Source organism: Oncorhynchus masou, chromosome 9 (assembly GCF_036934945.1).
Source record: "Oncorhynchus masou masou isolate Uvic2021 chromosome 9, UVic_Omas_1.1, whole genome shotgun sequence".
Classification (NCBI taxonomy): Eukaryota; Metazoa; Chordata; class Actinopteri; order Salmoniformes; family Salmonidae; genus Oncorhynchus; species Oncorhynchus masou.
In genome coordinates, this window is record NC_088220.1 from 73,612,392 (window position 1) to 73,636,895 (window position 24,504).

Sequence of the window (24,504 nt, forward strand, 5' to 3'; positions counted from 1 at the left end):
CATTTGAGATATGGCAGTGTGGGAACACTAACCCTATATAGGTGTGTATCAATCTAACCTTGTTTTGTAAGAAGGAAAAAAGTCTTGCTGATATGAAATATAAGGCCCTTATGCTTCCAAAACTGTACTTAAATGATGCTTATTAATGTTCATACTGAGAGTCAGGGCTTTTAACAAAACTTCCCCATACAGAAGACTCCTTTTCCTTTGTCCAATGACTCTTATGTGTATTGTAATGGAACTGAGAGTCAAGACCAAGTGCTAGATGAGGACTTGATTTGTTATATAGACTCTTACTATGTTCATTCATATGGACAATTGCATGACCAACAGATGGGGTGTTTTAAAGATTATGTTGAAGATTTCAGGACTCATGTTTCAGCTGGTTCGCTGTAGTTTGTGAAGGCGCATGCTGAGCTTGAGGCTTCAGGGCAAGAAGCATTCCTGCATGTGTTGCTCACAGACTCATGGCAAAATACAGAGATGGATGAATAGAGAGCAAGAGAGCTTCTGAATGCTTGTAAACGAAGGCACATGGCCAATTTCAGCTCAGACAACCATTTGTGTAATATCTCAGGGTTGGAAGACCCCTACTATATGTGGTATGAGAGTAACTTGACATCAATACATTAGTGTACCTCCATATTCCTTCCAGAATTGTTATCGTTAGTTCAGGATGGGCAGTAGCCTAATCAACAGGGCTGGAGTTCCCCGACATCACATAAAATTACGTTTTTATAAAAGAAAATATATTTTAGCACCCAAAGAATAGCCTGCATTTACACAGTACAATGTCATTTACACAGTACTATTTTTTGGGGTGCTGTATTTGTCCTGTGTAAATGCGGATTGTTCTTTGGGTGCTGAAATCGGTAGTTTTTAAATAAAAACACAATTTTATGTGATGTTGGAAATCCAGGCAGCCCACAGTAGTCGCTGCTCAACTCCATCGTAAATCGTAGCGTTGAGTTTAATCGGAGAGCCCCTTCCCTGTAACTGTGTCATGCAGGTTTCCAGAACATTTAGTTGCATCTCAAGTCTTTTATTGTCTCCTATCTTTTTATTGAACTCATAATAAATAAACACAAGAGTTGACAGACATATTGAGTAATAGGCGTATACATGTTCTCCTTTCCTTCAAAATAACATCAGTAGCTTGTCATAGGACTATTGGTCCCAGGTAAGGAAGAAATAGTTTAGCCCTGCACCCTCCCGTTGTTTACCTTTTCTAATGTTCTCCACAGTGCTCGTGCTCTGTCGCAGTCCACATGTGCCAGGCGTGTATGTTGGATTCCCTCAGTTCCACCTCTATTTACTGTGGCCATCTCCCTCTGTATCTGCCGCAATAGAAGTATGGCTTAATGATCAACCATCATAGAAACAGAGTTAGGCCTGTATCTGTAATCTACTCTGGTTTGGCTGAAAATATTCTCTCACTGTCTTGTCATTCACACTCGTATCATAAACTATTCAAAGACACAGATAAAACACGGAGCAATTGCTCGGGGCTAGGTTATAAACACATACTTTCTACTCGCCATATTTCCCCCAAAGGACTCGTAGAACTTAGTCTACTTCTTTCAAATCATCCCGCTCCCATTGCGTTCAAAACCGTGTTGTATTCATGAGTTCCTATAAAGAAGCTCAGACTCAGGGTAGCCTAGTCATTTGTGTGCTTTTGGAAAGTGTTAGGTCAAATTAGATGTGTGAAAGGTACGGGCACAAAGTATTTGTTATTGCACTTATTCATTCCAGCTGAGAACTGTTGTCCTCAGATGGAGGGCATTACTGTGCTGACTTGCCAAGCCTCCCCTAGTCTCCACACGGATCCTCAAGCCTCCCCTAGTCTCCACACGGATCCTCAAGCCTCCCCTAGTCTCCACACGGATCCTCAAGCCTCCCCTAGTCTCCACACGGATCCTCAAGCCTCCCTAGTCTCCACACGGATCCTCAAGCCTCCCTAGTCTCCACACGGATCCTCAAGCCTCCCCTAGTCTCCACACGGATCCTCAAGCCTCCCCTAGTCTCCACACGGATCCTCAAGCCTCCCCTAGTCTCCACACGGATCCTCAAGCCTCCCCTAGTCTCCACACGGATCCTCAAGCCTCCCCTAGTCTCCACACGGATCCTCAAGCCTCCCCTAGTCTCCACACGGATCCTCAAGCCTTCCCTAGTCTCCACACGGATCCTCAAGCCTCCCACAGTCTCCACACGGATCCTCAAGCCTCCCCTAGTCTCCACACGGATCCTCAAGCCTCCCCTAGTCTCCACACGGATCCTCAAGCCTCCCTAGTCTCCACACGGATCCTCAAGCCTCCCCTAGTCTCCAACGGATCCTCAAGCCTCCCCTAGTCTCCACACGGATCCTCAAGCCTCCCCTAGTCTCCACACGGATCCTCAAGCCTCCCCTAGTCTCCACACGGATCCTCAAGCCTCCCCTAGTCTCCATCCTCAAGCCTCCCTAGATCCTCAAGCCTCCCCTAGTCTCCACACGGATCCTCAAGCCTCCCCTAGTCTCCACACGGATCCTCAAGCCTCCCTAGTCTCCACACGGATCCTCAAGCCTCCCCTAGTCTCCACACGGATCCTCAAGCCTCCCCTAGTCTCCACACGGATCCTCAAGCCTCCCCTAGTCTCCACACGGATCCTCAAGCCTCCCCTAGTCTCCACACGGATCCTCAAGCCTCCCCTAGTCTCCACACGGATCCTCAAGCCTCCCTAGTCTCCACACGGATCCTCAAGCCTCCCCTAGTCTCCACACGGATCCTCAAGCCTCCCCTAGTCTCCACACGGATCCTCAAGCCTCCCCTAGTCTCCACACGGATCCTCAAGCCTCCCCTAGTCTCCACACGGATCCTCAAGCCTCCCCTAGTCTCCACACGGATCCTCAAGCCTCCCCTAGTCTCCACACGGATCCTCAAGCCTCCCCTAGTCTCCACACGGATCCTCAAGCCTCCCCTAGTCTCCACACGGATCCTCAAGCCTCCCCTAGTCTCCACACGGATCCACAACCCCCAGATCCTCTGGATTCCATCCACTGTGTATTTCTGTAATGGAATCAGCACCTTCCAGATAGACAACTTGTCTGCTGCTTTTCTCAAGCAGCTGAGCAATATTTGCTGCCACCTCAATAAAGCACACAATTCTATGTCTGTCCTTGTAGCTGTTCCATCAGTTTGTGTGGGTTGTTTGCTCTGACACGCTCGCTCTCTACCCTTTCTCATCCCTCTGTTCTCTCTCTGCTCTCTTCTAGGTGTGGGGGAATGGTAGGAGCCATCCTGACATGTCCCCTGGAGGTGGTGAAGACCAGACTACAGTCATCCCACATCACACTCTACGTGTCTGGGGTGCAGCTCAGTACCGTCAATGGGCCCAGCGTAGCACGCATGTCCCCTCCAGGACCCCTGCACTGCCTCAAGTGGGTATTATGTTCTGCCTGCACAACTTGATTTACTAGCATTGTCATACTAACATACAGTATATCAGCTCACAAGATCAAACAGGCGTAGGCTTTTATTTTAATGTCTAGGGATGTTTATTGTTAACCATCAAACATTACAAATACTATACTTTATGCTTGTGTTATTGGTTTAGATTGTTTTGGATTTATTACTGTCATTGCCCTCTAGCTTTGCACATTAAACTTCACAGTAAACAGTTCTAAGTAGTCTAACGTGTAGAAGTCTCAAGAAACCAGAGAGTAAATATTAGCTGGTCTATTTTGGGTGTTTACACGTCCTCCGGTTTACCACCTATCCCCTCGTGGGGTTTGGCTGCTGGATCCCTCCCTCCACACAAAACCCCATGTTGTTGTTGTTTGCTCTGGCCCATGTCTCCTTGGTAGGCAGAGACATGTGGACTAAAATCCAACTCCTTAAGCGCCCCTCTCTCTCCTACCTTCATGAAAAGGCCTGTCTGGGGATCTGTAGCCTACCCCAGCAGCAGGATATACCCCATCACTCCTATCATACATCATGTTTTTCTCTCTACAAGTTGTTGTTGCAAGTCTTTCGGCAGAGCCTATTCCTAGTTCATTGTTATGAATTCCACTGAGGTTTCAGTGAAAAGAATGTGAATATTTGTGAGTGGTGGGTAAGGGAATTCTGTTTTTATCTTCAGGTTGATTCTTGAGAAAGAAGGAGCCCGCTCTCTGTTCAGAGGACTGGGGCCTAATCTAGTGGGTGTGGCCCCCTCCAGGTAAGCACCTAAACATTACAACAACAAAAAGTAGATTCATGAAATTGTAGTACTGTATGATAATTTCATATTTCAGGATATACAATATCACCAACCACATTTCCATCTAACTAACTATATAGTCCATTTCATGCAGATGAATTACCTGACACAGGAAAAAAAGTCAAAACTGGGTTGATGGAAACATTAAATACCGGTACATCTTTATATATGCAGACAGACAATTTGTTAATTCGACATGATGGGATCTTTTTGTGTCGGTAAAATGGATTATGCGAGAAATGGTGGTGGAAACGCCATTATGCGCAAATATTGATATAATAGCCATCATTTTGAAGTAAACTTGGAGTTGTGATGATATGTTGTGTTGGTCCGGCCTCTGACTCGGGAAGCATGCAGTTTATTAGGCTACAGATGAAATAAGATGTTCTTCACAGGGTGGTGAAAGTGGACGGTGATGAGCTTGATGCTCCTTTCCAATAAATATTCAGGATCTTATTCTGGTGACATGATTATAGATGCTTGGCTGCTGTTTGACAAATACAAAGAATACAAAGCTCTTATCCATAATAATCTCATAAGGTAGGTAGCCTACCCGCACTGTATCTGCGAGCTGTTGGCTAGATCACATGTGAAAGACTAGAGTGGACACATTTGCTATATAGCGCAAGAGTTTTTGTGACAAAACCATCAGTAAAGTTGGATGGAAACCCCTTTAACTTGTATTTATCATTTGGTACATGGGAATTTAAGGGTAAAAGTAATTGTTATGTGCACTGTCATCACGCACAGCTTTTTATCTGCAAAAAGTCAGTTTGATGGAAACCTCTCTGGTAGGAAAGTTGTTTTATACTGATTTTAGAATATTCACATGTAATTCAAATTGAATGTATATGGAGCTGAGCCAAATCATACCTCATTCCAATTGCCCCAAAAGTGATTCAAGTAACTGTCCAGTGAACATCTCACTTTTAAAAGTTCATATTCTGTTAACTCATACCCAAATATTTTTGTTTACTTGTCCTATTGTATTTGTGGCCAATCATAAATTGGGAAAAAAAAACACTTCAAAAACCCCATCTCAAACAGACCATTTCAAAAATGCTATTTCATGTCATGATGGCTGAGTTGGCCAATCAGCACTCTACTCTCATGGATATTTTTATAAGACCGGTATATGCCCACACCATTCTGTTATTGGGGTACGCCCAGACCATACCAACACAAAAGTTGCTTTTTGACATAATTTAAGATGTCCCTTTTGAACTTTTAATGTTGGAAGGTGATATCCCAAGTATAAATACACTAAAGTACACACACACTTTTTTTAATTGTCATTTAAAATTTGTTTTGCAAAATGGTGCATTTTAGACACAACTACACATTTCAAAGAGTAGGAAATTTAAGGAACATGATTTAACTCCTATTTTAATTAAGCAATAAGGATAAGTGTCAGTGCTGTATCATGAATACAGTCATAGCTAAATGGCGTTGTGGGTCCCGCGCCATGATATAGCACTGCCTTACTAAGTGTCCCATGATCTGTGACATGTGACATCTGTGACATGATTTCAGTATACATACACCTGTTCTGAAAGGCCCCAGAGTCTGAAACACCTGTAAGCAAGGGGCACCACCAAGCAAGCGGCACCATGAAGACCAGGGAGTGCTCCAAACAGGTCATGTGTGAGAAGTACAGATCAGGGTTGGGGTTATAAAAAAATATCGGAAACTTTGAGCATCCCACGGAGCACCCACCGTTAAATCTTTTATTAAAAAATGGAAATAATATGGCACCAAAACAAACCTGCCAAGAGAGGGCCGCCCATCAAAACTCACAGACCAGGTAAGGAGGGCATTAATCAGAGGCAACAAAGAGACCAAAGATAACCCTGAAGAAGCTACAAAGCTCCACAGCGGAGATTGGAGTTATTGTCCAAAGGACCACTTTAAGCCGTACACTTCACAGAGCTGGGCTTTATGGAAGTGGCCAGAAAAAAGCCATTGCTTAAAGAAAAAAATAAGCAAACACGTTTGGTTTCACCAAAAGGCATGTGGGAGACTATGGAAGAAGGTACTCTGGTCAGATGAGACTAAAATTCAGCTTTTTGGCCATCAAGGAAAATGCTATGTCTGTCGCAAACACACAATGAAACATGGTGGTGGCAGCATCATGCTGTGGGGATGTTTTTCATCGGCAGGGACTGGGGAAACTGGTCAGAATTGAAGGAATGATGGATGGCACTAAATACAGGGAAATTCACAAGGGAAAACTGTTTGTCTTCCAGAGATTTGAGACTGGGACTGAGGTTCACCTTCCAGCAGGACAATGACCCTAAGCATACTGTTATAGCAACACTTGAGTGGTTTAAGGGGAAACATTTAAATTAGAGGTCGACTGATTAATCGGAATGGCCGATTTCAAGTTTTCATAACAATTGGAAATCGGTATTTTTGGGCGCCAATTATTATTTATTTTTTTTATTATTTTTTTACACCTTTATTTAATCTTTATTTAACTAGGCAAGTCAGTTAAGAACACATTCTTATTTTCAATTACGGCCTAGGAACGGTGCGTTAACTTCCTCGTTCAGGGGCAGAAAGACAGATTCTCACCTTGTCAGCTCGGGGGATCCAATCTTGCAACCTTAAGGCTACCTAGTCCAACGCAATAACGACCTGCCTCTCTCTCGTTGCACTCCACAAGGAGTGCCTGTTATGCAAATGCAGTAAGCCAAGGTAAGTTGCTAGCTAGCATTAAACTTATCTTATAAAAAACAATCAATCATAATCACTAGTTAACTACACATCGTTGATGATATTACTAGATATTATCTAGCGTATTCTGTGTTGCATATAATCTGACTGAGCATACAAGTATCTAAGTATCTGACTGAGCGGTGGTAGGCAGAAGCAGGCGTGTAAACATTCATTCAAACAGCACTTTTGTGCGTTTTGTCAGCAGCTTTTCGTTGTGCATCAAGCATTGCGCTGTTTGACTTAACCTATCAACTCCCGAGATGAGGCTGGTGTGACCGAAGTGAAATGGCTGGCTAGTTAGCGTGCGCTAATAGCATTTCAAACTTCTCTCGCTCTGAGCCCTGGGGTGGTTGTTTCCCTTGCTCTGCATGGATAACGCTGCTTCGATGTGGTGGCTGTTGTCGTTGTGTTGCTGGTTCGGGCCCAGGGAGGAGCGAGGAGAGGGAAGGAAGCTATACTGTTACACTGGCAATACTAAAGTGCCTATAAGAACATCCAATTGTCAAAGATTAATGAAATACAAATGGTATAGAGGTTAATAGTCCTATAACTACAACCTAAAACTTCTTACCTGGGAATATTGAAGACTCATGTTAAAAGGAACCACCAGCTTTCCATATGTTCTCATGTTCTGAGCAAGGAACTGAAATGTTAGCTTTCTTACATAGCACATATTGCACTTTTACGTTATTCTCCAACATATTTAAACCAAATTGAACATGTTTCATTATCTACTTGAGGCTAAATAGATTTTATTGATGTATTATATTAAGTTAAAATAAGTGTCAATTCATTATTGTTGTAATTGTCATTATTAAAAATACATTAATTTAATTGAATGACTCTGCATCAGCGTTTTTGGTCCTCCAATAATCAGTATCGACGTTGAAAAACCATAATCGTTTGACCTCTAATTTAAATGTCTTGGAATGGCCTAGTCAACCCAGACCTCAATCCAATTGAGATTCTGGGGTATGACTTAAAGATTGCTGTACACCAGCGGAACCCATCCAACTTGAAGGAGTTGGAGCAGTTTTGCCTTGAAGAATGGGCAAAAATCGCAGTGGCTAGATGTGCCAAGCTTATAGAGACACCCCAAGTGACTTGCAGCTGTATTGCTGCAAAAGGTGGTTCTACAAAGTATTGACTTTGGGGGGGGTGAATAGTTATGCACGCTCAAGTTTTCAGTTTTTTTGTCTTATTTCTTGTTTGTTTCACAATAACAAATATTTTGCATCATCAAAGTGGTAGGCATGTTGTTTAAACCCCCCAAAAGTCAATTTAATTTCCAGTTTGTAAGGCAACATAATAGGAATAATGCCAAGGGGGGTGAATACTTTCGCAAGCTACTGTATTTTCTCTTCAGAGATATTAGATTGGGTTCAAGTACGGGCTCTGGCTGGGTCACTCAAGGACATTCAGAGACTTGTCCCGAAGCCACTCCTGCGTTATCTTGGCTGCGTGCTTAGGGTTGTTGTCCTGTTAGAAGTTGAACCTTTGCCCCAGTCTGAGGTCCTGATCACTCTGGAACAGGTTTTCATCCAGGATCTCTCTGTACTTTGCTCTGTTCATCTTTCCCTCGATCCTGACTAGTCTCTCAGTCCATGACGCTGAAAAACATCCCCACAAGCATGGTGCCAGGTTTCCTCCAGACGTGATGCTTGGCATTCAAACCAAAGAGTTCAATCTTGGTTTTATCAGACTAGAGAATCTTGTTTCTCATGGTCTGAGAGGCTTTAGCTGCCTTCCAAGCAGACTGTCATGTGCCTTTTACTGAGGAGTGGCTTCTGTCTGACCACTACCATAAAGGCCTGATTTGGTGGAGTGCTGCAGTGATGGTTGTCTATCTGGAAGGTTCTCCCATCTCCACAGAGGAACTCTGGAGTTCTGTCAGAGTGACCATTGGTCACCTCCCTTACCAAGGCCCTTCTCCCCCGATTTCTCAGTTCCATTTAAGAATGTTTGACCCCACTGTGTTCTTGGAAACCTGCAATGCTATTTTATTTTTAGTACCCATACTCAGATCTGTGCCGAGACAGGATTGTGTCAAGGCACTCTATGTACAATTTCTTCGACCTCATGGCTTGGTTTTTGCTCTGACATGCACTGTCAACTGTGGGACCTATTATATAGACAGGTGTGCCTTTCCAAATCATGTCCAATCAGTTGAATTTACCACCGGTGGATTCCAGTAAAGTTTTTGAAACATGTCAAGGATGCTCAATGGAAACAGGATGCACCTGAGCTCAATTTCTAGTCTCATAGCAAAGGGCCTGTAAGTAAAGTATTTTTTTTTATATATATAAATGTGAAATTTCTAACCCTGTTTTCAATTTGTCATTATGGGGTATTTTGTGTAGATTGAGAACATAAATGTATTTAATACATTTTATGATAAGGCTGTAACGTAACAAAATGTGGAAAAAGAGAAGGGTTCTGAATACTTTCCTAATGCACTGTATACACACACACTCACACACGTGTTGAAACCCTCATATTAAACCCTCATGTAGACTCAGTAAAATGACGTTGCCACAAGCAGCACCGGAGATATTGAGATGAGCACGATACAATACTTCGCTGTCACACACAGTATCTGTGCATGTGCACGGGTTCGCTTCATGCTGTTCACAGCATGGTAGGCAGGGCACCAAAACAGCAGAGAAGTTGACCCTCACGCTTCAACGCTCTTAGCTGTTGCTTAAATTGACCCACTATCCTGTTTACGTTCTGCATCTACATTATATCGCGGAGTCTACCTTTAAACACCAATGGTATTCACAAAGTTTATATATAGAATAATATTTGACAACTTTTTCAATCCAATTTGTTTATTTTAAAATCAAATTTTATATTTGTTCATCTATTTTATGTGTTAAGGCCACACAGAGGACCAGAGACGATTAGAAACCTGTGATAATCTAAGTTACCCAAAAGAGCAGCTAGATGTCTTGATATATTACTTAAAATCATTGATAGATACACAAATTCTGGTATTTGACTGGTAAATGTCAAAGGTTTCCTGTAATATACCCTCCCTTTACAACCATAATCTAGCCTAGACTATGTGGAAGGAGCTACTATTACATTATCTGACATTGACCCACTGGTGGTCAACTGCAAAGTCTTTGAGTTCTTAGTTGTGGGAATGTCTAAGGGGTTATGTTGTTTTTAGAGTCAAGGGGTTCTGGGAAATTACTGTGTCACTAGTGTTTGTGGTCATCAAGTTGACGGGGATCCATTTTACATCTTACAATGGTGCTTTTACAGAGAGGAGTTGTGAATCAATCACTATCACAGAGATTATCTTACTCCTGGTTCATTTTTTAGACTGGACAAACAGCACTAATGCTCAGCACCAGGCTGTCCATCCCACAGTTTAATGCTATTACATAACACTGTCAGTCGCTGTGGAGGATAAATGAGGGTTTCTGGATGAGAGAGATAAGCTGATGACAGCTGCAATGATCAGGGCTCTGAGTAGCATTGTACTCTAGCCAGCCAGTTAGCTAACCATCTGTAGGACTGGGAGCGAAAAGATTATATGCTAAATTGCTACTAATGCTAATTAGCCCCTGGCCCGCAGATGATGATGATGAGTCTCTAAGTGGTAGCTAATGGTAGGCTCTAGCTAATAGTTAATGGTAGACGCTAGCTAATGCTACGTCTAACAAGAGCTTGTGCTAAGCGTGTTCAGAGTGCTTTGTTGACACTGTCAGGGTAGATGCTGATGCAGATCTCTCCCAGAGTCAAACCACCTGGACCCCTGACACAACACAAAATATATAGCCAAGGCTAAACACACCACACACTGACTGATAAGCTTTTAGTGGTCAGTACTGAAGTGTTTGTAGTGTTTTTTGCTCAGGGCAAGTTTGACATAACATGTACGATGGTTGAAGGTATAAACTACCTGTAGTTTGCCTGACTGACTGTCTCTGCGGTCAACAATGCTACATCTCTGCCTACCCAAACACGGTGAGACAATGACAAATTGACTGAAGAAGCAGAAACAGCCTGGCACTGGCTAGGCACAAACTTTGTCACTTTGAAAATGTGCATCTAGACTTACAGGTAGCTAATTGTTGAAAAAAGACTTAAGAGATTAGGCCTAGTACTTGTGTGTGTACTAGGGGTCGACATTATGATTTTTCAACACTGATACCGATTATTGGTGACCCAAAAAAAGCCGATACCTATTAATCGGCTTTTTTTTATATATATATTTTTTTAATATATATATATATTTTTAAACGTATTTATTTATTTGTAATAATGACAATTACAACAATACTGAATGAACACTTAATATAATACATAAATAAAATCAATTTAGCCTCAAATAAATAATGAAAATGTTCAATTTGGTTTAAATAATGCAAAAACAAAGTGTTGGTGAAGAAAGTAAAAGTGCAATATGTGCCATGTAAGAAAGCTAATGTTTAAGTTCCTTGCTCAGAACAAGCTGGTCTTTCCTTTTAACATGAGACTAAAATATTCCCAGGTAAGAAGTATTAGGTTGTAGTTATTATAGGAATTATGGGACTATTTCTCTCTATACAATTTGTATTTCATATACCTTTTGACTATTGGATGTTCTTATAGGCACTTTAGTATTTCCAGTGTAACAGTATAGCTTCCGTCCCTCTCCTCGTTCCTACCTGGGCTCGAACCAGGAACACATCGACAACAGCCACCCCCGAAGCAGCGTTACCCATGCAGAGCAAGGGGAACAACTCAGAGTGAGTGACGTTTGAAACGCTATTAGCATGCACCCCGCTAACTAGCTAGCCATTTCACATCGGTTACACCAGCCTAATCTCGGGAGTTGATAGGCTTGAAGTCATAAACAGCGCAATACTTGAAGCATTGCGAAGAGCTGCTGGCAAAACGCACTAAAGTGCTGTTTGAATGAATGCTTACTAGCCTGCTGCTGCCTACCATCGCTCAGTCAGACTGCTCTATCAAATCATAGACTTAATTATAACATAACACACAAAAATACGAGCCTTAGGTCATTAATATGGTTGAAACCCGGAAACTATCATCTCGAAAACAAAACGTTTATTCTTTCAGTGAACTACGGAATCGTTCCGTATTTTATCTAACGGGTGGCATCCATAAGTCGAAATATTCCTGTTACATTGCACAACCTCCAATGTTATGTCATAATTACGTACAATTTTGGCAAATTAGTTCGCAACGAGCCAGGCGGCCCATGCATATACCCCGACTCTGCATGCAATAAACGCAAGAGAAGTGACACAATTCCACCTGGTTAATATTGCCTGCTAACCTGGATTTATTTTAGCTAAATATGCAGGTTAAAAATATATACTTCTGTGTATTGATTTTAAGAAAGGCATTGATGTTTATGGTTAGGTACACGTTGGAGCAACAACCGCCCTTTTTCACGTATACGCACCGCATCGATTATATGCAACGCAGGACACGCTAGATAAACTAGTAATATCATGAACCATGTGTAGTTAACTAGTGATTATGATTGATTGTTTTTTTTTATAAGATAAGTTTAACATGTAGTGACGCCCAGCCCGTGAACGGGACCGTTATCATCATCTGACACTAATTGGCATAACGCAACGGACACAAATCTTCCTAGAAAATCTTCCTCTTCATGAAAATCACAAGTGAAATATATTGGAACACAGCTTAGCCTTTTGTTAATCACACTGTCATCTCAGATTTTCAAAATATGCTTTACAGCCAACGCTAGACAAGCATTTGTGTACGTTTATCATAGCCTAGCATAGCATTATGCCTTGCTAGCAGCAGGCAAACTTGTCACGGAAATCAGAAAAGCAATCAAAATAAATTGTTTACCTTTGAACTTCGGATGCTTTCACTCATGAGACTCCCAGGTAGACAGCCAAAGTTAATTTTTTTCCCCAAAATATTATTTTTGTAGGTGAAATAGCTTTGTTTGTTCTTCACGTTTGGCTGAGAAATCGCCCGGAAATTGCGGTCACCACAACAGCGAAAAATATTCCAAATTAGCTCCATAATATCAACAGAAACATGGCAAACGTTGTTTAGAATCTATCCTCAAGGTGTTTTTCTAATATCTATTCGATAATATATCCGTCGGGACAATTCCTTTTTCTCTAGGACCGATTGGAGTAATGGCTACCTCTGCACTTTACGCGAGAATCTCTCTCAGAGCCACCACGTGACCACTTACGCAATGTGCCCCCATACGGCTATTCTTCAACAGAAATGCGTAAAACTGTCACAATGCTGTAGACACCTTGGGGAATATGTAGAAAGAGTAAGCTCGTTGATGGTACATTCACAGCCATATAGGGAGTCGTTGGAACGCAGGGCTTTCAAAACCTGGGGCACTTCCGGACTGGAAGTACCCCAGGAAGTGCCCCTTTCGCCTGCAACATCAGTTCTGTTATACTCACAGACAATATCTTTACAGTTTTGGAAACGTTAGTGTTTTCTATACAAAGCTGTCAATAATATGCATATTCTAGCATCTTTTCCTGACAAAATATCCCGTTTAAAACGGGAACATTTTTTTCCCAAAAATGAAAATACTGCCCCCTAACACCAAGAGGTTAATGCTAGCTAGCAACTTACCTTGGCTTCTTACTGCATTCGCATAACAGGCAGGCTCCTCGTGAGGCAGGTGGTTAGAGCGTTGGACTAGTTAACTGTGAGGTTGCAAGATTGAATTCCCGAGCGGACAAGGTAAAATCTGTTGTTCTGCCCCTGAACAAGGCAATTAACCCACCGTTCCTAGGCCGTAATTGAAACTAAGAATGTGTTCTTAACTGACTTGCCTAGTTAAATAAAGGTGTGTAAAAATATATTTAAAAAAACTGTCAAATCCGCTACCAAAAATACCGATTTCCGATTATGAAAACTTGAAATTGGCTATTCTGATTAATTGGTCGACCTCTAGTGTGTACTGAATGTATTTATTTTATGGCTGCAAGATTCCAGTAACTTAAGCAGGAAATCCGGAATCTTCCAACGAGGACCTCTGGTTGGAGGATGATTTGAAATAAAAATATATATACCAGAATTGTGCAACCCCTACTCCTTTTAGTACTGTGTTTCGTCCAATAATGCCTATTTTAAACTGAAACTCTCAGCCCATTAGTTATTGCTGTTGGCTTTATTCTTAATTAGTATGGGTGTAATAGTTCATCAAATCCATGGTTCGTTACATATTGCAGTTTTGCTGTCAGTTTTGTTACAGGGGGAAAATGATATGCCAACAGGAACTATATTTAAAGATGCACTATGCAGAAATTGCTCAGCCATTTCCTGGTTGATAAAATTCTAATAGTTTGCCTAATTTCAGTTTGTGACAAAACAAGCAAGTATATTGTAGAGAATCATTGTACCATCTAAGCTGCTGCGAAATATATTTTCTATAACCAAAAATATAGTATTTTTCAGCTCTTGGAAGCTAGTGTACAAAACCGAAAGTTAAAGATGCAAAAACAAAAAAACGGGAAGCCTAAAAACAGCGCCCATGGTCCAATGCTCTACCGCTTCTTAGACTGTGTTTCAAACTCATAAAAGATACACCCTTGTCCACTTATTCTCGCCTTATGCCCTTAGGAGAATCCCCGTCACCATCTTGTACGTCGGTCGAAACGATTAGCCAAACAAGGGAAGTTCGCAACGTAAGGTCCTAAGCTCTTGTTTTTTATCAAGTTTGCGAGTGTACAATTATGTTCACTTTGGGGCCTGAAACGCCCCATAATTCAATTTGCGATGATTGTACATCCGCTAAGAAAAGTCTGCCGAAACTTAAAACCTCGACATCAATATGGGTAAGTTAACATACAAGTGTAAGTACAAACTAATGTAAAAAGGTTAGAAATTGTGATACTAATGCACATGACGGCACAAACACGTCTCGTGAAAGTAATAATGTTTTTGTTTGGCTAGCTTTTGGAAATTGTAGAAATAAAACATTTTCCTTCAGAAGTTCCAGCTAGGCAGGCTAATGTTAGTTAGCTAATTAATTTGCTAGCTATCATACAGTATGCATATATTAATAATTATAGATCTAATATAAGTAGACATGCAATCATAATTAACTGTAGTGCATATAAAGCATCCACAAGCTGCCGGTGGCTGAAAACACAGCCATCGTGGGATGAACGAGTGATGAATTTCCGGGCAAGGGCGGTCCATTTTTTAAAATCATTCCTTCCTCCCTCACCCCTTGCCCTACAAGTGTATACTCGTCAGACGTCATCAGAAGTGTCCACTTAATTTGAGGGCTGAGGGGATAAGGGTGTGTCTTTAAAGTGTTTAGAATGCAGCCTTGCTTTCAATGACAATTCACATTGTGTTGGTATTCCTGACTCCATATATGATCATGAGTCGTAAAATGCCTGCTGACGGCATAATCAAGAATAACAACATTTTCTTAAATGAAAACACAATTACTCAACAACACTGAAATAAATTGCAATATGTGTGAAATCAATATGTTGACATAGGCCTAAAAATGTCATCTGTTTTGTTTTCCTACAGAGAGAAATATGGGCACTTGTGTGACTCTCATGAAGGGGGCGTGTCTGTAGCACATACTTTTAATTACTCACTCTGGGGTAATTTACATTTTTATTTTACCTTTTTTTGACTAGGCAAGTCAGTTAATTAAGACAAATCCTTATTTACAATGACGGCCTAGGAACAGTGGGTTAACTGCCTTGTTCAGGGGCAGAATGGTAGATTTTTACGTTGTCAGCTCGGGAATTTGATCTATCAACCTTTCGTTACTGGCCTAATACTCTAACCACTAGGCTACCTGCTAATGTGATGGGCTGCCACTGTTAAGTAGCTCTTTGTAGCCCTGGAGGTCCAGCCATCGGTAGTAAGTGCGACACGGGTGCATTTGCCAATTCTATGACAACTTTGGCTCGAGCTTGCTTTATATATAGAGCGGGTACTACCCTTCGAAAGGGCAAAGTTCGTAACGTAGCTCGAGCACTTTCACGAGGTGCTGAAACCTACTATTCTTATCAACCACAGAGAATGGGCACATATCCGTGGCTATAAACATACAGAGCCTTCGGAAAGTATTCAGACCCCTTGTCTTTTTCCACATTTTGTTACGTTAGACTTATTCTAAAATGTATTAAATAATCCTCAGCAATCAACACACAATACCCAATAACTTTTTTTTTTGCATTTGTATAAAATAAGAAAAACCAATACCTGTATTTACATAAGGATTCAGGCCCTTTGCTATGAGAGACAAAATTGAGCATGAGTGCATCCTGTTTCCATTGAGCATCCTTGAGATGTTTCTACAACTTGAAGTCCACCTGTGGTAAATTCAATTGATTAGACTTGATTTGGAAAGGCACACACCTGTCTATATAATACCAAGAGTCACGTCTGGAGGACCATCCCTATAGTGAAGCGTGGTGGCAGCATCATGCTTTGGGGATGTTTTTCAGTGGCAAGGACTGGGAGACTAGTCAGGACTGGGGAAAAGTACAGAGATCCTTAATGAAAACCTGCTCAGGACCTCAGACTGGGGTCCTGGTTCACCTTTCAACAGGACAACAATCCAAAGCACACAGCCAAGAAAACGCAGGAGTGCCTTTGGGACAAGTCTCTGAATGTCCTCAAATCAAAGTTTTATTTGTCACGTGTGCCGAATACAACAGGTGTAGACCTTACAGTGAAATGCTTACATACAGGTTCTAACCAATGGTGCGAGGGGAAAAAAAGGTGTATAAGTAAAGACATAAAACAACAGTAAAAAGACATTAAAAAAAGAGTAGCAAGGCTATATACCGACACCTGTTTGTCAGGCTTATTGAGGTAGTATGTACATGTAAGTATCGTTAAAGTGACTATGCATATATGATGAACGGAGAGTAAAAGATGGGTTGGGGGGAGGCACACAATGCAAATAGTCCGGGTAACCCTTTGGTTACCTGTTCAGGAGTCTTATGGCTTGGGGGTAAAAACTGTTGAGAAGCCTTTTTGACCTAGATTTGGCACTCCGGTACCGCTTGCCATACGGTAGTAGATAGAACAGTCTGTGACTGGGGTTGCTGGAGTCTTTGACATTTTTTAGGGCCTTACTCTGACACCGCCTGGTGTAGAGGTCCTGGATGGCAGGCAGCTTTGTCCCAGTGATGTACTGGGCCGTACGCACTACCCTCTGAAGTGCCTTGCGGTCGGAGGCCGAGCAATTGCCGTACCAGGCAGTGAAGCAACCGGTCAGGATGCTCTCGGTGTTGCAGCTGTAGAACCTTTTGAGGATCTCAGGACCCATGCCAAATCTTTTTATATTCCTGAGGGGGAATAGGCTTTGTCGTGCCCTCTTCACGACTGTCTTGGTGTGTTTGGTCCAATCTAATTTGTTGTTGATGTGGACACAAAGGAATTTGAAGCTCTCAACCTGCTCCACTACAGCCCCGTCGATGAGAATGGGGACGTGCTCGGTGCTCCTTTTCCTGTAGTCCACAATTATCCCATTAGCCTTGGTTACGTTGAGGGATAGGTTGTTATTCTGGCACCACCCGGCCAGGTCTCTGACCTCCTCCCTATAGGCTGTCTCATCGTTGTCGGTGATCAGGCCTACCACTGTTGAGTTGTCTGCAAACTTGATGGTGTTGGAGTTGTGCCTGGCCATGCAGTCGTGGGTGAACAGGGAGTACAGGAGGGGACTGAGCACGCACCCCTGGGGAGCTCCAGTGTTGAGGATCAGCAATGCAGATGGGTTGCTACCTACCCTCACCACCTGGGGGTGGACCGCCAGGAAGTCTAGGATCCAGTTGCAGAGGGAGGTGTTTAGTCCCAGGTTCCTTAGCTTAGTGATGAGCTTTGAGGGTACTATGTTGTTGAATGCTGAGCTGTAGTCAATGAACAGCATTCTCACATAGGTGTTCCTTTTGTCCAGGTGGGAAAGGGCAGTGTGGAGTGCAATAGAGATGGCGTCATCTGTGGATCTGTTTGGACGGTATGCAAATTGGAGTGGGTCTAGGGTCTCTGGGATAATGTTGTTGATGTGAGCCATTGCCAGCCTTTCAAAGCACTTCATGGCTACGGACGTGAGTGCTACGGGTCTGTAGTCATTTAGGCAGGTTGCCTTTGTGTTCTTGGGCACAGGGACTATGGTGGTCTGCTTGAAGCATGTTGGTATTACAATCAGAGACATGTTGAACATGTCAGTGAAGACACCTGCCAGTTGGTCAGCACATGCCCGGAGCACACGTCCTGGTAATCCGTCTGTCCCCGCAGCCTTGTGTATGTTGACCTGTTTAAAGGTCTTATTCATGTCAGCTACGGAGAGCGTGATCACACAGTCGTCCGGAACAGCTGATGCTCTCATGCATGCCTCGGTGTTGCTTGCCTCGAAGCGAGCATAGAAGTGATTTAGCTTGTCTGGTAGGCTCATTACATTGGGCAGCTCGCGGCTGTGCTTCCCTTTGCAGTCTGTAATAGTTTGCAAGCCCTGCCACATCCGAAGAGCGTCGGAGCCGGTGTAGTATGATTCAATCTTTTAGCCCTGTATTGACACTTTGCCTGTTTGATGGTTCGTCGCAGGGCATAGTGGGATTTCTTGTAAGCTTCCGGGCTAGAGTCCCGCACCTTGAAAGCGGCAGCTCTGCCCTTTTGCTCAGTGCAAATGTTGCCTGTAATCCATGGCTTTTGGTTGGGGTATGTACGAACAGTCACTGTTGGGACAACGTCCTCATGCACTATTTGATAAAGCCAGTGACTGATGTGGTGTACTCCTCAATGTCATCGGAAGAATCCCGGAACATGTTCCAGTCTGTGATAGCAAAGCAGTCCTGTAGTTAAGTATCTGCTTCATCTGACCACTTTTTTATAGACTGAGTCACTTGTGCTTCCTGCTTTACTTTTTTGCGTGAAAGCAGGAATGAGGAGGATGAAGTTGTGGTCGAATTTACCAAATGGAGGGTGAGGGAGAGCTTTGTACGCGTCTCTGTGTGTGGAGTATAGGGGATCTAGATTTTTTTTTTTTCCTCTGGTTGCACATTTAACCTTTCTAGGGCAGGGGTTCCTCTTGCGGACAACATTCCGCTGAAAAGGCAGCGTGTGAAATTCAAAAATATTTTTCTGAAATATGTAACTTTCACACATTAACAAATCCAATACAGCAAATGAAAGAAAAACATCTTGTTAATCTACCCATCATGTCCGATTTCAAAAATGCTTTACAGCTAAAGCACAAAATATGATTATGTTAGGTCAGATTCAAGTCACAACACACAGCCATTTTCCAGCCAAAGATAGTCACAAAAAGCAGAAATGTAGATCAAATTAATCACTAACCTTTGATCTTCATCAGATGACACTCCTAGGACATCATGTTGCACAATACATGTATGTTTTGTTCGATAATGTGCATATTTATATCCAAAAATCTCAGTTTACATTGGCATGTTACGTGCAGTAATGTTTTGATTCCAAAACATCCGGTGATTTTACAGAAATACTCATAATAAACATTGATAAAAGATAGACTTATCCTCTATTCAACCGCTGTGTCAGATTGTTAAAAAACTTTACGGAAAAAGCATAATCTGAGTACGGCGCTCAGAACCCAAAACAGCCAGAGGATTCTGGAAAAAAACACTAAATATTCACTTACCTTTGATCTTCATCAGAAGGCACTCCCAGGAATCCCAGTTTGACAATAAATGACTGATTTGTTCCATAAAGTTTGATAACGCCCATCATTTAGCCACTTGTTGTTAGCGTGTTCAACCCAGTAATCCATCTTCATGAGGCGTGAGCATTTCCTCCAAACAAACTCGAAAAGTTCCGTTACAGTCCGTAGAAACAAGTCAAATGATGTATGCAATCAATCTTTAGGATGTTTTTAACATAAATCATCTAAGGTCTGAAGAAAATCATTGGAACGAGAGCATACTCTGTCGGGAGCGCGCGTTATGAGACCGAGTCTCTGCCAGACCACTGACTCAAAGAGCTATTATGAGCCCCTTCTTTATAGTAGAATCCTTAAACCAGTTTCTAAAGACTGACATCTAGTGGAAGCCCTAGGAAGTGCATCCTCATTCATATCTCACTGGGATTTCAAAGGCACTGTTTTGAAAATCGATTTCTCGCTTCCTGTTTGGATTTCTTCTCAGGTTTTTGCCTGCCATATGAGTTCTGTTATACACAGACATTATTCAAACAGTTTTAGAAACTTCAGGGTGTTTTCTATCCAATACTAATAATAATATGCATATATTAGCATCTGGGACAGAGTAAAAGTGAAAATGCTGCCCCCTATCCCAAAAAGGTGAACATGTTGATAGAGATTTGGTAGAACTGATTTAAGTTTCCCTGCATTAAAGTCTCGGGCCACTAGGAGCGCAGCCTCTGGGTGAGTGGTTTCCTGTTTGCTTATTTCTGAGTGCGGTCTTAGTGCCAGAATATGTTTGGTGGTAAATAAACAGCCACGAAAAGTATAGCTTAGAACTCTCTCTAGGAAAGTAGTGTGGTCTGCAGTTTATCACAATATACTCTACTTCAGTCGAGGAAAAATCCAGAGACTTCCTTAGATTTCGTTCACCAGCTGTTGTTTACAAATATGCACTGACCCCCCCCCCCCCTCGTCTTACCGGAGTGTGCTGTTCCATCCTGCAGGTGCAGCGTGTATCCCGCTAGCTGAATATCCATGTCGTCATTCAGCCACGATTCCATGAAGCATAGGATATTACAGTTTCTGATGTCCCGTTGGTAGGATATTCGTGATCGTACCTCGTCTAGTTTATTGTCCAATGATTGCACGTCGACAAGTAATATTAACGGTAACAGCAGCTTTCCTAGTAGTCTTCTCCGGGTCCGGACGAGGCATCCGGCTCTTTGTCCTCTTCGTCGCTTCCTTTTGCGGACAATTGGGATGTCTGCCCTGTGGGGTGTTTGGAGAATATCGTGTGAGTCCTGCTTGTTGTTTAAGAAATGTTTGTCTAATCCGAGGTGAGTGATCGCTGTCCTGATATCCAGAAGCTCTTTTCTTCTGTAAGATACGGTTGCAGAAGCATTATGTACAAAACAATTTCCAAAATATTGTGAAAAAAACACAATAGCACAATTGGTTAGGAGACCGTAAAACGGCGGCCATGTCCTCCTGCGCCATTCGAGAGGGAGATCCTGGACTTGAACCCAATCGAACATCTCTGGAGAGACCTGAAGATAGCTGTGCAGCGACACTCCCCATCTAACCCTACAGAGCTTGAGAGGATCTGCAGAGAAGAATGGGAGAAACTCCCCAAATACAGGTGTGCCAAGCTTGTAGAGTTATACCCAAGAAGACTTGAGTCTGTAGTGTCTAGCCAGGGTTTTTCAACAAAGTACTGAGTAAAGGGTCTGAATACGTATGTAAATGTGTCAACATGTTTGAGGTTTTAGCAGCTGCATAGGTTATTCTCATTGAGCAGTTGCGACTGACTTACTGTTAACGATTTATCCACAACTCTGCCAATTGCCATTGTAATCTACTGGGAAACCAACATTTCCCAAACTGGAGATTTAAACAATGATGGAGGATCCTCCTGGTTTATCCACCCCACCACCTCAAAAAAAAGACTGTTTGAAATGTGGAAATTAAGGTTCAAATTTTGATTCCAACGTGTGCATAAGGCTCTAGTTGTTTTAACAGAATAGCCTGATTTTATTTATTTTTATTTTCCCCAGATTTACTTGAGGCATACAACGCAGCGTAGGCAATGCCTATCAGCCTAGTGTTTTAAGTGTTTATATTAAAAAAAGTGTTCATTCGGGTCAAGTGTTGACCGAACCAAGGTCCCCAACGGTTCAGTAGGAATACATGTACCTTTACACCCCTTTTAATCAGCCCAGTCGTTGTGGCTTTATTCATAATGAGCCCAGTCAGATTAGTAGCTAGCTGGACAATACAGTTTAGTGTGTTAAGTAATGTTGTGTCATTAACTAGCTACACTGCTGCTGGAAGAAGACTAGTGGCTTACATGTATAAGAGGCTGTTGTTCTTTACATAACGTGGGTGACGAGAGAGACTAATTAGTTTTGCAGTAAAGATGTTGCCCAACAATACCATTCAATACTTTATTTTCTTATTTGTGGCCTTCTACTGTTTGTCATAAGCAGGACAAGGGATTCTCCACCAGAGATGGTTCCTGTGCTGTATCATTTCCTCTGTTTAATCCCTGGACCCTGTCTCCTCCAGAGCCATCTATTTTGCTGCGTACTCCAGTGCCAAAGAGAGACTGAATGGAGTGTTTCAGCCGGACTCCACCCAGGTCCACATGGTGTCTGCTGGCTTGGCAGGTAACCACGCCCACTTTCTAACACTATACATGTACTCTTTTTTTCCAGTTTTATTTCTAGATTTTTTGTTGGTAGTTATACTTTTCAGTCATACAATTTTCTGTGAGTATTTGGATGATAGCCTAACCTGGAGTGTCATGTGATGTGACCACTTCTGTGTTGGTCAGACATGCCAGAGGACTGGATCTGACCGGGTCAGTGGTGGTCCAGTCCAATGCAGACTGACTAGGTCCCCTACCTCACCTTCCTATTCTAGGGTTAGGTTTGTATATTCTAGTCTCGCGCTACAGTAGATCTGCCCAGCAGCTCTCAGCCTGTTGTTTCATGTGACAGCTCCCCATATGACCTAATCCTCTAGCCTAGTGGCTAAACTAGTTTCTGACATAAGGCGTCCCTCTTTCTTTCATTGTGCATGTTATTAGGATGATGTGTTTCTTTCCAAAGGCAAGGGAGTAGAATAAAGTCTATTGTTGACGTTCCGTCTGCAAAATCTGTTAGGCCTATGTAATGCAGAGCGTTTCCCATGGCCGTTCCCCATGCCTATTATCATACAATTATATTGAAAAACTCCAATTGTACCGTTTCACACACACACACCTTTTCTAGATGAGGAAATAGTATCTCTAGAAGATTCATTCTGTCCAGTGACACAGTGATACTAAGAGGAATGCAATATGTCATGGAGCCTCGACTCCTGGCTTCTACCCCTTTAGAAATGAGGTCAGTCAGGCAAGCTGGGCTTTGAACGAGCACTGCATGTTTCTGTAATGGAGAACCAGAGCCAACGTGAGACTGTGTTTTTGACAGGTTTCTGTTAACACCCTGTCCCTCTGAGCAGCATGGCTTGGTCCTTCCGCCAGTCGAGTCAAGGTCGGCTCTGCTTTATTTAGTAAGCCCATGTACGCCTCATACCCCCTCTAGTGGCTATGCCATGAGGTGCTGCTACCTGTAGAACTAGTTTTGCCACATCACCGGCTTCTCTCTGTGATACAGGAGAGGGGAATAGTCTGGCCCTGGTAAGAGGCTGATGTGTTGACAGGTAGGTGAGAAAAGACGCCTGTTTGCCATTGGTAGAGAGATATGTAGAGCTCATTGGTACATGGTAGTTATGTGATACAGAGAGCTGTGTAGCCAAGTGGCTTCTGCAGAGCTAGGAATAACCCTGAGATCAGTGTCAGCATGACTGCTGGGTAAAAGCAGCCTAACACTGATTATTATGAGAGTGTAACCTTTACACACACTAACATGCACACACGTTGCATCACACATGTGGTCACGACACAGATATCCTTGGCCTTGTCATATTGTGGTATGTTAATGAGCTCCTTTCTCTCTTGGAAGTGGGGTTGACAGTTAATTTAACCCGCCATTATTTCTGATCGTTTTGAATAGTGTTTTGTTCTGCAGCTTGGTAGACAAACACTAAGTGTTAGTGGTGTTTAGTCTATTAAGCAAAGTGTGTCTAAATGTGAGCTCTTGTCCTTCCTCTCAGGGTTCACAGCCATCACAGCTACCAACCCTATCTGGCTCATCAAGACTCGCATGCAGCTGGACTCCAGGTAAACACAAACGTCTGAGTAGGTAGTGGCTAGAGGTGGATTTAGGATGTTGTGTCGGTTGTACCATTGATAAATCCCAATTCCACCCGTCTTTTCATAGGAACCGCGGGGAGAAGCCCATGAATGCGTTTGAGTGTTTGCGGCGGGTGTACCAGACAGAAGGCCTGCGAGGGTTCTACCGGGGAATGTCAGCGTCCTACGCTGGAATCTCAGAGACTGTAATCCACTTTGTCATCTATGAGAGCATCAAGCGGCGCATCCTGGAGGCCAAGGCAGCGCAGCACATGGACGAGGAGGAGGAGGCGTCCAAGGACGCCTCGGACTTTGTGGGGATGATGCTCGCCGCCGCCACCTCCAAGACCTGTGCTACGTCCATCGCTTACCCGCATGGTGAGAGCAGTGTGTTCTGGGAGCAGGTGGAGGATAGGTGGTTTCTAGTCAGTCGTGTGTTTGTTGTCCTTTTACTAGTTAGAACCTGTGGTTAATATTGGTTGTCCTTAACCTTAATATAATTAGGCAAGTCAGGTAAGAACAAATTCTTATTTACAATGACGGCCTACCACCGGCCAAACCCGTATGACGCTGGGCCAATTGTGCGCTACCCTATGGGACTCCAAATCACTGTCGGATGTGATGCAGCCTGGATTCAAACCAGGTACAAACCAACCCCTCATAGACCACTCCGCCA

The 24,504-nt window shown here is 42.8% G+C and overlaps 1 protein-coding gene across 1 annotated transcript in view; it reads left to right on the forward strand.

Moving 5' to 3' along the window:
* Positions 1-24,504, forward strand: part of LOC135546617 (solute carrier family 25 member 36-A-like) — a 32,851-nt gene that overhangs the window by 1,494 nt on the left and 6,853 nt on the right. The window contains exons 2-6 of the mRNA XM_064975183.1: positions 3,254-3,418; positions 4,120-4,197; positions 22,157-22,257; positions 23,750-23,816; positions 23,917-24,206. Coding sequence (XP_064831255.1) covers positions 3,254-3,418; positions 4,120-4,197; positions 22,157-22,257; positions 23,750-23,816; positions 23,917-24,206 — 701 coding nt within the window. The remainder of the gene's footprint in view (positions 1-3,253; positions 3,419-4,119; positions 4,198-22,156; positions 22,258-23,749; positions 23,817-23,916; positions 24,207-24,504) is intronic.